General features: G+C 37.9%; 1 protein-coding gene across 1 annotated transcript; it reads left to right on the top strand.

The window, feature by feature from the left end:
- Positions 1–2,504: 2,504 nt before the first annotated feature.
- On the top strand, positions 2,505–11,715 carry LOC121378608 (solute carrier family 23 member 1-like). The gene is made up of 8 exons (XM_041506870.1): positions 2,505–2,591; positions 3,322–3,503; positions 4,324–4,444; positions 5,847–6,003; positions 7,533–7,786; positions 9,054–9,327; positions 10,017–10,112; positions 10,800–11,715. Exons 1-8 carry the CDS (start codon positions 2,574–2,576, stop codon positions 11,042–11,044), a joined length of 1,347 nt encoding a protein of 448 aa, XP_041362804.1. The 5' UTR covers positions 2,505–2,573; the 3' UTR covers positions 11,045–11,715.
- The last annotated feature ends 3,860 nt before the right edge of the window (positions 11,716–15,575 follow it).

Genomic DNA, 15,575 nt, shown 5'->3' with positions numbered 1-15,575 from the left:
CCCTAACCCTACAGTGCCTTTTAAAATATGTCACCCACCCATTCCATCCCCACGACCACCACCTACCCCACCCCACCCACCCACCACCCCCCAAAAATAAAAGAAAACAAGAAGAGAACATTTTAAACTAGGGTAACAAATGGGTGTTTGGAGTTTCGACACAGGGTCGGGAGAGCGGCAAATTAATTTTTAAACTCTCCTTCCAAGTTATACCTTTACTCGCATTGTAAATGGGGGAGAACATAATGTTCAGAATCGGGAGTGGCAGTCATCCTCCATGGGCTGCCTACAGCAATGCTTGTTTGTGTTACTTTCACAGCAAGTCCTCCTGTCTCTGGCTAGAAGTCTCATATCGGTTTTCCTCGTGGCAGAGCTCGTCTGCTCTGGGAGTGATGACGTCATCAGGACGCAACTTTTGTGTTCCACGCTGTTTATGTCTGGACTCTGCACGTTCCTGCAGTGCACCATAGGAATAAGGTTAGAATGTCTTGTTTGTATTTATGAAATCCACTTCTCTTCCAGTGATGAAATTCATTTCTCTCTATTTATGTCTTCGTCTCTCTCTCGCTCTCTCTCTCTCTCTCTCTCTCTCTCTCTCTCTCTCTCTCTCTCTCTCTCTCTCTCTCTCTCTCTCTCTCTCTCTCTCTCTCTCTCTCTCTTTTTTTAGGGCGAGATTTAGCTCAGTCGGTTGAGTGCTCGCTTGAGATGCTTGCGTCGCAGGATCGAACCATCTCCGTGGATTCATTCAAGTGATTCTTTTTGTTTCTCGTTCCAACCAGTACACCATAACTGGTCAAATGTCGTGATATGTGCTTTCCTGTCTGTGGGAAAGTGCATATAAAAAATCTCTTGCTGCATCAGGGAAAATGTAGCGAGTTTCCTTTGATGACTACTAGTCAGAATTACCAAATGTTTGACATCCAATAGCCGATGATTAATTAATCAATGTGCTCTAGAGGTGTCGTTAAGCAAAACAAACAAACTCCCTGTCTCTCCGTCTCTGTCCTTCTGTCTCTCTCTATCTCTTAAAGACGCCACAAAAATGTAACACATACCCCACAAACATGTATTACAAACATGCATAGATCATGATAATGGGGTGAAATATTTTCCTTTCGGCATAAGACTATTTGTTATGGTCCCTGGTCGTAATCCACGCTTCCCTGCAGTGTCTGCGAGGCTAGTCACTTCCCATTCGTATCGGTTTTTGTAGTGTCTTTTTTAGTGGATGGTTTGCCCTTTACGCGTAGGGCAGCAATCCAGGGTCCTGTTGTTCATAGATTAGTTAAATTATTTTCCTTTTAATTGTTTTTGCACAAATACAAAATTAACTTTAGAACCGATTATGTATGGATACCTTTGGTTGTTATAAATCAAGTTTCAACATTATTTAATTATTTGCATTGATTCAGTCCTTTGTTATGGAAATGTTCTGTTAACCAATGGTTAAGCTAAGTAACGTTTGAACAACGGGCCTCGGGTGTCTTTAAGTGGATCTCGGATATACGATGGGTATGGATAGTGTAGTGTTGTAAAGTTCATAAGAAAAAGTTCATCAACGTTTGTTTGCTTCTCTTAATGTGCCATAGTTGTGTTCCATTTAAATATTGTCTGCATTCAAATAGGGTTTTGATAATGCTGATAGCTCGCATACACCACCCACGGCCGTTCTCGCGGTTTGGATTTAACTAGCCACAAGGGGTTAATTCTTGTTTGATCTATCGTCTGCAGATTACCGTTGTATCAAGGTCCATCTGCAATCTATGTGGTACCACTGCTGGCACTGGCAACGTTGGATGAATGGAAGTGCCCAGCTTTACGCTCCGAAGGTATTTGGATAAACATCGTGGTAACATTGTTATTTAGTAAACGATAATGCGGTATAGAAGGACCTTGTGTCTTGTCCTTTGCATGGCCCGGCTCTACGACACTTTGGTGAGTATCCCTTTCCCCTTGGTTTGTATCTGCTGTCTCCCAACAATAATTCATATGTCTGTCCTAATTAATTTCATTGGACGACTGAACATTTTTATTAGAGACTAATGAATCTTGCTTGAATTGGTTCCCCACGCAACTAACAGAAATTCTTTATACTCTTCAAAACTCTCTCTCTCTCTCTCTCTCTCTCTCTCTCTCTCTCTCTCTCTCTCTCTCTCTCTCTCTCTCTCTCTCTCTCTCTCTCGTTCTCTCGCTCTGAATGTGTGTGTGTGTGGGGGGGGGGGGGGGCCTTGGCATCACAAACACATATGTAGGATGTTTTGTGTGGAGATAAAATCGTGGACTCTGTATAAGAAGACGATATCATCGTATGGATATATTTAATATATTTTACAATGTTCCCCATAGGGTGCGTAGCATTCATCACTACCCCCACCCCACTCCACCCCACCCCACATACCCGCCTCAGGGTACTGTCCTGCATCAGGCATAATATTTATGTATTTTTATGTATGTTGTAAAGTGAATATCGTGCATGCTTTTTAGGACATTCATTCAACAAAAACAGCAACATTTCCATACCTACTGAAGGCAATTCTACAAGTGATCTTTTGGAATACAGGGAAAACGTTATCATGCCAAAATTACAACTGGTAAGTTTATATATAGTTGCTTTTGAAGGGAATAGCAATGTTTAATAACAACCAAGTCAATATGTCCAAAAGTCTCCAGAATTTAGAAGTAGGATATATCCAATGCCCTTTTATTTTATTTTAAAACAGGATAGTTTACCATGTTCCCTATATTTTTAAAATGGAATATCTCTAAAGTTGTTTCTAATTCAGAGCTAGAATATGTCCAATTATAATTTTGAAGAAGAATCATTCAGCCAACTTTCTTTAGTTTAGAAGCAATACAAATTGTAACATTTCGAAAGAGCAGAGCATATTGCGAGATGACAGAACACATTATGCCCAAAGTCACCATCTTCAGAAACCAAATTTTATCGTTAAAAACATTTAGAAAATTCTTTGAAAAAGTAATTTTATTATGTTTTCAAATTATATATCTTTGGACCGATTCCTATTACATGCATGTAGCCACATCTACTCAAAAAATAAATAATAATATTAATAAAATTGAAAGAAATGCAAAATCGTGGACTATCTTAATTTTTTGCAGAGTGTATATAACCAGTTTGGGTTGTCAGTCGATGAAATGGGAGGTATCACATATTCTCGAGATTATATACAGAAGATACTTCTAGCTTCCACGAGATTTTATAAACATATTTATATTTTAGAAGCAGATAATTCTTTTCCGCTCCAATATTACAGAATATGATAGAACACACAGAGTTATTGGTGTAATATATGATTCTAGTTGGCCGGAAGTCTCATGGTCGCTGGGGCGGTCCATACTCTAATCGGCGTTACTGGATTGGTTGGAATGGTCGTCCAGTTCATAGGACCAGTCACCGTCGTGCCGACCTTGACCTTGATTTGCCTATTCATGATCACGCCAGTCATACATTTTATATCAACACAGTGGGGTGTCGGAATGCTGTAAGTAAACGATGAAATTCGCATTTTGTGTTGGAAACCTATTTTATTTTTGTTATTTTGTTTTAAATATACCGTGAAAACCCCTCAATAAACAAAAACGAAAAAAGACTAACCACCACCACCACCAACACCACTAACAACAACAACAACAAAAAACACACACACACACACACACACACACACACACACACACACACACACACACACACACACACCACAGAACACCAACACCAAAAACAATGAATGAATGAATGATTGATTGATTGAATGAATGAATGAATGAATGAATGTATAGATGAATGAATGAATGTATGAATGAATGAATGAATGAATGAATGAATGAATAACGACACCCCAGCACGAAAAATACATCGGCCATTGATGTCGAACTAGCTTGCCTGATTGGTCTATTTCTAGTTCTAGCCAGTGCACCACGACTGGTATATAAAAGGTCGTAGTATGTGCTGTCCTTTCTGTGGGATGATGCATATAAAAGATCCCTTACTACTAACAGGAAAATGTAACGGGTTTCCTCTCTGAATATATATGTCAAACTTACCATTGTTCGACATCCAACAGTCGACGATTTATAAATCAATGTGCTCTAATGGTGTCGATAAACAAAACAAACTCTTTTTTTATTTAAATAAATAAATAAGTAGATAAATAAGCAAACAAAAAACAACAACACACGAACACACACAAGTAGATGTCCAAATTAAAATAAAATAAAACAAAATAATAAAAATAAACTTTAAAAAAACCCCAATAAAACTGAAGAAATTACCAGCATGTTATATATGATTCCATTCTCTTTCAGTACAGTAGTCATCGCTATTTTTCTGTCCTTGTATCTGGCTAAACATGAAATACCCTTACCAGCGTGGACAAAAACCCGCAGCTTTCATTTCAGAAGATCAAACAGTCACAAGATGTTTTCTGTAAGTACATTTAATCACGTAATCATTTCACTTTTATCAGGTCAGAGTACCGTTGTGTCCACCGGAAGCGACTAATTGGAACGGAAGTAGTTTAAATATCACATTGTGTTTGTGGATTATTTGTCATGGTGATTTCAAGACGCATGGTTGAATTTTATATTGGCTTTTATTGACTACTTCTTCCTCTGGGGTGAACCGTGGATCCAGGGTGGGTTGGGAGGTGGGGTGCTGGTGGCACATACAGACCTTCACCCTCTTCAAGACGAAAATATACGATTTTTGTTGGTTTTGTCCTACTCTATATAAATAAAAATTAAAATATGGCTTGCGTCCCCTACACACATTAGAGACTGCGCGTCTACCCCACTTCATATATCGTTCCTACTGGTCTGTCTGTGTTCAGGCAACTGTTGATCATGTTTTAGATTTGGAGTCCTGTTGTGCTGAAAATTACCGCCGTTTGGATCAAATCTGCAGGGGGTTAAGACGACCCCCCCCCCCCCCCCCCCGAAGCAAATGGTCCGCTTTCGGACTAAAGCATATAGGTTTATACATATGGAGTTTCTAGTGGTGCAAAAGCAAAATAGAAAAAGGGTCCACTTGGTTCATATTCGAACCCCCCCCCCCCCCTCCCCAGGTCCAGATCACGCTACGCCCCTGTTCTCTGATGCCCCCAAAACGTGTCACTTAATTTTGTTTCGTTTTACCAGTGCTGTATTCTTCCTTCTGGGGGTAGGACAGACATTGCCATAAATAAATAGAGAAGATTGATTAAATTTCTCTTCTAACTTAGATTATGGTGAGACAATTAAGATATTATCACACTAATACCCTATAAATCCACATGCTAAGGTGGATCTTAAAATTACTTTCCTTGAACCAGACTCGGTCTGGTGTATTTTGACGTCTGGGTCTGTAACTTACTAATTTTCAATATGTACATATTAACTGCTTTCATATTTTCAGATATATTTTCTTCTATAAACACCAACAATAATTATGAGAATCCTACTTTGATTCCTATATATCTTTCCTGTTGTTTATTAAGATTTTTTTTTTTTCTAAATACGGCACAGACAGCAAATTTCTGCCAGTCTGGCAGTGTGAAAATATAGAGCTTGGTTTATGTCGTCTGCTGCCAGATCTGTAGTTCATTTTCGACTGGTAGCATACTCGTCAGAACTAGAACCAGACTCAGACCCAGTTTCGGTGTGTTATTGGTCCTCCTCCGCCCCAACCAGTGTCCGTCGACTGGTAATATCAAAGGACGTGGTAAGTGTTGTGCTGCTTATGAAGACTGTGTGTCAGAATTATCAGTTGTGTGTACATCTAACAGCCGATGATTCATTAATGGTCGTTAAATAGGACTATACTTTTTAAACTTTCGTCTTATTTATTTTAGCTTCTCGTTTCCACAACGATTGGATGGGTGGTCAGCTACATACTGACCGCATCCGGGTATTTAACAGATGACCCAGAGCAGCAAGAGTTCCTAGCCAGGACAGACGCGAGGTCAAATGTCATTTCCGACATGCCGTGGTTTTACTTTCCTTACCCAGGTAGGATATTCTCTTCTGATCATCGTCACAATGAGCAGCGGCAGATCCAAGGTGGGGTCGTTGAGGGTGAGCAACCTCCCCCCCCCCCCCCCCCCCCCCCCTACACTCGATTACTAGTAGAGGGTGCGACGTAGCCCAGTGGTAAAGCGCTCGCTTGATGCGCGGTCGGTTTAGGATAATTCCCCGTCGGTGGGCCTATTGGACTATTTCTCGTTCCAGCCAATGCACCACGACTGGTATATCAAAGGCTGTGGTATGTGCTATCTTGGGATAGCTTGGGATGGTGCATATAAAAGAACCCTTGCTGCTAATCAAAGAGAGAAGCCCATGAAGCGGCGACAGCGGGTTTCCTGTCTCAATATCTGTGTGGTCCTTAACCATATAACGGTGAATAAAATGTGTTGCATGTGTCGTTAAATATAGCATTTCCTTCCTTCGATTACTAGTAACAATTCAAATTCTTTGGCTGCTGGCTGTTTCAGAATTTGCTTTCATTCCTGTATTAGAAATAAGATTTAAAGGGACATTCCTGAGTTTTCTGCATTGTAAGATGTTTTCGACTAATAAAATATTTCTACAATTAAACTTACATATTAAATATATTTTCTTGTTTAGAATATCAGTGTCTGTATATCCAATGTGTTTCTGGTCGTATTAATATGTGTAAGAAGCCCAAACTAGATTTTGTCTTCAAATAATTTCGTACGTACGAAAAAAACTATATTTTAGGAAATAAGATGAAATTTAACCTAGTACAAATATTAGAACGATCAGAAACACGTTTAATATAGATTCACTAATATTTTATGCTGAAAAATATATTTGATATGTAATTACAAACGTTAAAAAGTCTCTATTAATCAATAACATCTTAAAAAGTGTAGCAAAGTCAGGAATGTCCTGTTAATGCATTAAATTAGTTGGTAATTTCTTGGAGCTTAAAATGTTTTTGGGTTTTTTTTGTGTGTTTTTTTGTTAGTTTTCTTTGGAATGGGGGTGGGGGGATATTATTTATTTATAAATATGTTATGCTATTTGCTACGGGTTTAAAACTTAACACAGGCACAGGCACCCAATCTCTGAAGCAGGAGGAACTCCCCTCTCCATGACGCAAACGGTCTATAGAAACTATAAAAATAATTACTAAATGACAAGCTAAATTATCATATTATCCTTTTAATTATTTTATTTATTTATATTCATATTATTTGTAACAAGGGTGAGATGTAGCCAGGAGGTAATGCGCTCAGCTGATGCGCGGTCGGTTTAGGATCGATCGCCGTCAGTAGGCCCATTGCGCTACTTCTCGCTCTAGCCAGTGCACTACGACTGGTACACCAAAGGTGGTGGTATTTGCTATCCTGTCTGTGGGATGGTGCATATAAAAGATGCCTTGCTACTAATGAAAAAATGTAGCGGACTATATGTCAAAATTACCAAATGTTTTGACATCTAATATAGACGATGATTAACAAATCAGTGTGCTCTAGTGGTGTCGTTAAACAAAATAAACTTTTTATTTCTAACAGGCCAGTTTGGGGCGCCAAAGATGCACATTGCTGTTCTAGTCAATTTTATCGTCTGCACTCTACTGTCAATCATCGACTCTATCGGCGATTACTACACATGCGCACGTGCTTGCATGGAAGAACTCCCACCCTCGTCTGGTGTCAACCGCGGCATATTCATAGAGGGCGTGGCCACTGTCTTGTCTGGTGCGGTAGGGATTGGACACTCCACCTCACCTCTTGGAGGAAATATCGGAGCAATAGGATTAACAAGGGTAAGCCGTATGATACGTATGGGGAGGGAGCGGAAGAAGGGTGGAGTTGCGGATCAAGACAAATAAAAAAAATGTGTCCTATATTATCTAAAAGGGGGACAGAACGTAGCCTAGTGGAAAAAACGCTCGCTTGATGCGCAGTCGGTTTGGGATCGATCCCCGTCGGTGGACCCATTGGGCTATTTCTCGTTCTGCCAGTGCACCACGACTGATATATCAAAGGCCATGGTATGCGCTATTCTGTCTGTGGGATGGTGCATATAAAAAGATCCCTTGCTACCAATGTAAACAATGTAGCAGGTTTCCTCTCTAAGATTATATGTCAAAATTACCAAATGTTTGACATCCAATAGCCAGTGATTAATGAATCAATGTGCTCTAGTGGTGTCGTTAAATAAAAACAAACAAGCAAAACATTATCTAAAAATGCCCCTTTTGACATGTTGAAGACCCCAGTTTTTCTCTTGATTCTTTTTGTACATCCAGCCCTTATTTTTAACCTAGGTACGGCTCTAGAACTAAAAAACAAAACAGATATGAAGCAGGTACGTAAGTCCAGAGTCTTTTTGGCGACTAAAATTACATATTAAAGATCTGTTCTTGTTTGGAACACCAGTACCTGCATATCTAATAATAATAATAATAATAATAATACTTATGTGTATATATATTTATCTTATTTATATACATGTATTTATTTATTTCGTAAATATGAAATTATTGGAAGGTGATACCTGCTTGGGCTACAACAAACATCTGGTTTAAACAGATATTGATGTTCTACAAAGGAAAATATTTTTAATATCTAATTTTAGTCCTCAAAAAGGATATGTTAATCGTAAACATGTTACACTCAGGATAGTCCCCATAGTTTTCATACCGCCAAATCAAATCCCATAGAACTCTTATCGCATATCAATCGACATAAACACCACGGTTATAAATACTACCACCCATCACCCTTAAAGTGAATCAGAAAAAATTGGGGGTCAAGCTGCGCATTTTTTAGCGTCTATGACTACCCTAATTCCGCATAAAATTTGAGTATATTGAGTACAATTACAAAGCTATTTGACACAGTGGTACTAGATGAAATAAAATTGCATAAATTTTTTGCCCAGATGAAAATTGTATTTTTTACAACCAACACACTGACATCAAAAGATTACAGGACTTGTGGTGTTAACTGCTCTATCAAAAGTTGGGTGCACCTCGAACTTTGACCAAGCCGGAAGTTATTTGGTTTAGTACTACCTTAATCTTCCAGGTCGCCAGCCGGAGAGTGTTCCAGTCAGTCGGACTGATATACATGCTGTTTGGCGTCGTTGGCAAGATCGGCGCCTTCTTCCTGTCCATCCCGTACTCCGTCCTCGGCGGCGTCCAGCTCATCAACTTCGGCAGCCTCGTGGGCGTCGCCATGTCCAACCTGGCCCTGGTGGACCTCAACTACACCCGCAACACCGCCATCATCGGCATCACCCTCACAGTGGGCATGATGATGCCGTACTGGGTGAAGCGCAACCCTCACGGAGTTTCTACAGGTAGTTTATGCTCTGGGGTTGTCGGGTTTTGGGGGCGGGACGTAGCCCAGTGGTAAAGCGCCCATTGGGTTAGTTGTCGTTCCAGCCAGTGTACCACGACTGGTATATCAAAGGCCGTGGTATGTGCTATCCTGCCTGTGGGATGATGCATATAACAGATCCCTTGCTACTAATGGAAAAAATGTAGCGGGTTTCCTCTCTATGACTGTGTTAAAATGACCATAAATCAATGTGCTCTAGTGGTGTCGTTAAACAAAACAAACTTCATTCTTGTGGGTTTTTTTGTTTTGTTTTTTTACAATAGCTTAAAATTATATTTGTTGTCGCCCAATAACACGTGTAAAAGACAATGTAGGTACCCCGCTCACCCCCCCCCCCCCCCCCCCCCACCTCGCCTCCCACCTCAATGTTGGTGCAACCTCCAATATCTTTGCTACGCCGATGTTATAAAGAAACACAATTAGTAATGCCGATGCCAAAACAGTGAACTACGAGTTTATGCGGTAACTGGTTTATACCACGCCCTCAAATGACCTTTCATGACCTAATAAGGAAGTTTTGCTCAGTGAAAGGTGTGGCTTTAACGTGTGATTCTATATAGATGTTAATATCATGTATTACATATTTTTTGTAATCCTAAGCGTGGTATTAATATAATAGGCATACTATACACATTTTTATAATTTTAGGGAATCTAGGAGCGGATGGCGTCATAATGGCGCTTCTAGGCAATCCCTCTGTCGTTGGTGGAGTACTGGCTTGTTTTCTGGATAACACAATGCCTGGTATGTACAAATACACAAAGACACACATACGCATACACATACACATACACTGTCACATACACATATACAAACAAACATACATACATACATACATATACATTCATATATATATATATATATACATACATACATACATACATACAACATACACAAACACACATACATACACACTTACTTACAAACACAGACTTACAAACACATACTTACAAACACATACACATGTGCACACACCACAAACATGGCTGTGAATAATGCGAGCCCAATGGTTACCGTAACAGGATAAAGCCAATAACCTACGACATACACCTGTATTATTATTAACACTGCTGTTTATTATCTTATGACAAGAGGGGCGGGACGTAGCCCAGAGGTAAAGCGCTCGCTTGATGCGCGGTCGGTCTGGGATCGATGCCCGTCGGTGGGCCCATTGGGCTATTTTGTCTCTTCACCCAATGCAACACGACCGGTATATCAAAGGCCGTGGCATGTGCTATCCTGTCTGTGGGATGGTGCATATAAAAGATCCCTTGCTGCTAATCGAAAAGAGTAGCCCATGAAGTGGCGACAGCAGGTATCCTCTCTCATTATCTGTGTGGTCCTTAACCATATGTCCGACGCCATATAACCGTAAATAAAATGTGTTGAGTGCGTCGTTAAATAAAACATTTCCTTTCTTCCTTATGATAGGAACAAAGAAACAGAGGGGTTTGGTTGGCTGGCACGCTCACGAGGAGGAGGAGGAGGAGGAGGAGGAGGAGGAGGAACTGGAAGAGACCGACAAAGCCAAGACTTCCTCGTCCATATACGACCTGCCATTCCTCCCAGATGTGATACGAAACTCACGACTAGCTCGACTTATCCCCATTCTGCCCATGTACAGGTTTAACGTCGTGTTTGGAAAATGTAGGAGAAAGCAAACGAAAGCTTCTTGAAACTTTGTCTTTGGAAAGCAAATTTGTAAAACAAGACATACAAACACCAACAAAAAAAAACCCTGAGAAAACCCCCCAACAAATCAACCAAAAAAAAAGAAGAAGAAAAAAAAGAAAGAAAAACGAGAAACATACCAGTAATACGAAACTCACGACTAGCTCGACTTGTCTCCATTCTGCCCATATACAGGTTTAACGTTGTGTTTGGAAAATGTAGAAGAAAGGAAAATAAATCTACGGGAAACTTTGTCTTTGAAAAGCAAATTTATAACACAACACATACACCCAAAACACAAACAAGCAAACAAACAAAAACCAACAAGCAAATAAACAAACGAATAAACAAAAAACGAAAAAAAGGAAAAAGAAAAACCAACAACAAAACACTAAGCTGTTTTGCTCAGGAAACCTGAAGAGACGTGTTGTACGTCGTACAAAAGACGAAAGAATTTTTAGACATCGTTTAAAATTATTTAATACAGTTTGTGTCCTTCTTCTGTATAGATGTAAAATTTGGGAAGTGGAAAATATAATAATATTACCTCATTAATGAACCAGTTCTTATTACATACTATTATCCTGTTCAATTATTTAGACCCAAAGTTTTTTGCAAATGTTACGTTTATTTCCTATTCGATATTTGTTTTCTTTGCATTTACATGAAAACAAACCCAAACCCCGACAGGTTTTATATACAAATCATCATATAAAATGCACGAAGTTGACTTAATTCCACTTTTTAAAAATCTCTGTGTCGTTTGAATGCACGTTATTTCGCCTATAAATAACTACGGTCATTTGCATATCAAAACATTGAGATCTGAGGCTACGTGAAGGCCATTATAGCTTGTTTCACTAAATCAAGGTTATTATTGTTTTGCAGTGTGTAACAGCATTGTCTAGTCTTTCCGTTAAACATAGATGTAAACAAACAGAACATGTAACCCTTTCTTGTAGGTGCATTATATTTAATAAATTTAGCTAATGTATTATGTATTTTTATTTTATTATATCAATTATATATTAGCATACCATACCTAACCTAACACAACTGAGGTGTAGCACAGTAATAAACACAAATCACCTCACACACCGCAGGAATGTGCTTTCCAAATTTATAAATAAATTTTATGCAGGGCCGGACCCAGAAGATCGGGGGAGGGGGGGGATAAAATGTCAAAGGCCACCAACATCAAATAATAATAAAAATGTTATTTAATTTGCCTCTATATATATATATATATATATATATATATATATATATTATTTAGAGTGGTGCTAGGGGTTGGGGTTTGGGGGTGGGGTGTTACATTTGTAATGCGAAAAACCAAAGGGCTATTGTTCGGACTCGTATGGGTTCAACCACTTTTTCATCCCGCAGACACAGCCCTGAATGTTCAAAATACGATAGCATTGCTTGGTAAATAACATCATTATTTCGATCTATGACTGCACGTGCTATTGTAGCAATGTGTAAACCACATAAAATACAAGTTAGGTAGGGTATATAAATTCAATGAAAATGTATTAGTCGACATTCTTGTTATTGTTATTTGAGGAAAAATAGGGGTAAATCGAAAAACACTTCAGTTGATGTAAAATCGTGTATTAAGAACGTTTTCGATTATTTTGAAGATGAATATCAGCGCGGTAGACCTAGGTATGCTTCTTATCGAATTGTCGATCGAGTTTCCGCTGCACTTAAAGTTTCGGTTTCAACAGTAAAAAGAACTGAAAAATCTAAGCTCTACGAATCCAAGCACAGAAATCACTGTTAAAAAACGCGACCGAAAACTCATCGATTTATTTGATAAAGATGTTATTAGACAACGAGTATACAGATTTTATAGAGAGGGCTAATTACCTACATTACATAAGATTAACGTGGCTTTAAGGGAGGAATGTGGAATCAACATATCCATATCAACTTTACGAAGAACACTCCATGACCTCGATTTAAATACCAACATATGTCTACAACCGGAAAAGTGATTTTTGAGGACGCCAATATATCAGACAGGAGACTGTCCTATCTCCATGAAATATCCAGTTTACGAGAACAGGGGTATTTAATAGTGTATCAAGATGAGACCTGGGTGAATGTCAACCACACAACATCCCACCACTGGACAGATATCCACCCGGGCACAAGTATCGCCAATGACCTGCCGAAATTAGACGCTGCTGATCGAGTTCCTAAACTGTTCGGTGACTGGGAAGGGAAAAAGGTTTATTATTTGTCATGCTGGCTGTGATAAATATGGATTGATAGATGGCTGTGAATTGATCTTTGAGGCTAAAAAAAAACAGACGGAGACTATCATGGTGAGATGAATCATGACAATTTCATCAAATGGTTTGAAGAACAGAACAGAACAGAACTTTATTCACTCAGAACACCAAACGGTGTTACATTGAGGTGTTTACAAACATATATATATACACAATACAATGGCGGCTGCTGATTAAAACATACATACATATAATTATATCTATCTATATCTATCTATCTATCTATCTATTTATCTATCTATATACATATACACAAACGCTAAAATATATTAGTTGAATAAATCTATGACAAAGGCGTGTCTTTTAATACACTATTAATGACATTAAGAAACGTACATAGTTTCTTTATAATAGATAATTGTTTTGTGTTAAAGAGCTTGTGTAATTTAAAAGTGTTTGGTCTGTTGAAGTAATATTTATTTAAGTAGGTTGATCTTTCGTTAGTAAAGTGTGGACATTGAAATAGGTAATGAAATTCATCACCTATTGTGATTTTGCAAAGAGGGCAAATTCTATTTTTTCTTTCAATATTTTGCCATCTGCCAGTTTCAATTGGAAGATAGTGATTGCTGGTTATGAATCGACTGTAAATAATGCATATTTTTTCAGGTAAGTATAGAAGGTAATTTTCACAAACATGTGCCGATTTAAATATTCTATAAGTAATACATTTGGGATAAGTATTAATATTTTCGTTCCAGGTTTGTCTGAATTGATCTTTTAAACGTTGAGTAACTAACTTAATAAATGAGTTCTTATTTGAAACTGTCTGGTTTAACCAATAATTTCCCAGTCCTAATTTATTTAATATATCGTTTATATTACTTAACCATTTAAATTTTAACCCATTTTTTGTGCTTTCACTAATCATTGTTTTGTACAGTATATATGATATTTTAGAGGCCTTTCCTGTGATCAACGAGGCCCAAAAACTTAGTATCTTAATATCTAATGGAAATACGCCTAATTCTCCATAAATCATGGGCAGTGGGGTACTTCTTCTTAGCCTTAATAAGTCTCTTAGAAAATTTAGCTGTATTCTTTCTATATTTTGATTATTACCAAAACCCCAAATTTCCGAAGAATATAACAGAATAGGGACAATGGTACTATCAAACAAGTGTAATTGGCAGTCTATTGGTAAATTAAGATTTCTAATTCTCATTTTGAGTAAGGTCATACCTTTATTAGCCTGTGCTATTAAAGATTTTTTTGCTTGGATAAACGATCCTGTTCTAGTAAATATAATGCCTAAGTATTTATAGTTATCAATAATGTCTAATTTAATGTCCTTAATGTAGAATGATTTATTTTTGGGAGGTTTTGTACCAAATACTAATATTTTAGACTTATCTATATTTACTTTTAATTTCCAAATTTCACAATATTCCGAGAAAACGTTTAAAGACTTTTGTAGGTCTTCTGGTGATTCTGCCAAAATCACAGTGTCGTCAGCATAAAGTAGCAGGGTAATTATAAACAGTAGGTCAGTATTGTTGTTTTCATACTCTATTCTTATACCATTACATTGTTTCTCTTTTAGTGTATTTTCTAGGTCATTTAAGTATATAGCGAATAATATGGGGGACAGATTTTCGCCCTGACGTACTCCATTTTGACATAGGAAATAAGCCGAATATTCATCATTGTGGCTTATACATGATTTGATACCTTGGTACATATTATAAACAATTCTAAGAAATTTACCATTTACATCTAAATTTAACATTTTTTGCCATAAACCTGTATCAAATGCTTTCGAGAAATCTATAAAGGCACAGTAAAATTTCTTTTTTCTTTGTTTGATAATTTCACATAGGGCATGCAAAGAAAAAATATGATCATTAGTACTATAACCTTTGCGAAAGCCCGCTTGACTTTCGTTTAGTTGTTCTGTGGATTCGAGGAAGTCATTTATTCTCTTATTCAAAATTGATGTACATAGCTTTCCAAAACAACTTACTATTGTAATGGGTCTGTAAGATTCGGGATCATTTGGGCTACCTTTCTTTTTATAAATTGGCTTAATAATTCCATTTAGCCAATCATCTGGTAGTATGCCTGTGCTGAAAATAATATTAAATAGTTTTACTAAGATTGGGGCGAGTTTGCTTTCTCCATATTTAAGGTATTCATTTGATATTTCATCTGTACCCATCGCTTTATTGTTTCGGAGACATCTAATGGCTTTCCGTACTTCATCAATAGTGATTTCATTATTTAGGATACTGTTTTCAAA

The sequence above is a fragment of the Gigantopelta aegis genome, chromosome 2, assembly GCF_016097555.1.
Source record: "Gigantopelta aegis isolate Gae_Host chromosome 2, Gae_host_genome, whole genome shotgun sequence".
NCBI lineage: Eukaryota > Metazoa > Mollusca > Gastropoda > Neomphalida > Peltospiridae > Gigantopelta > Gigantopelta aegis.
The sequence above is the reverse complement of the archived record's forward strand: the minus strand, read 5'-3'. Positions and strand labels throughout refer to the sequence as shown.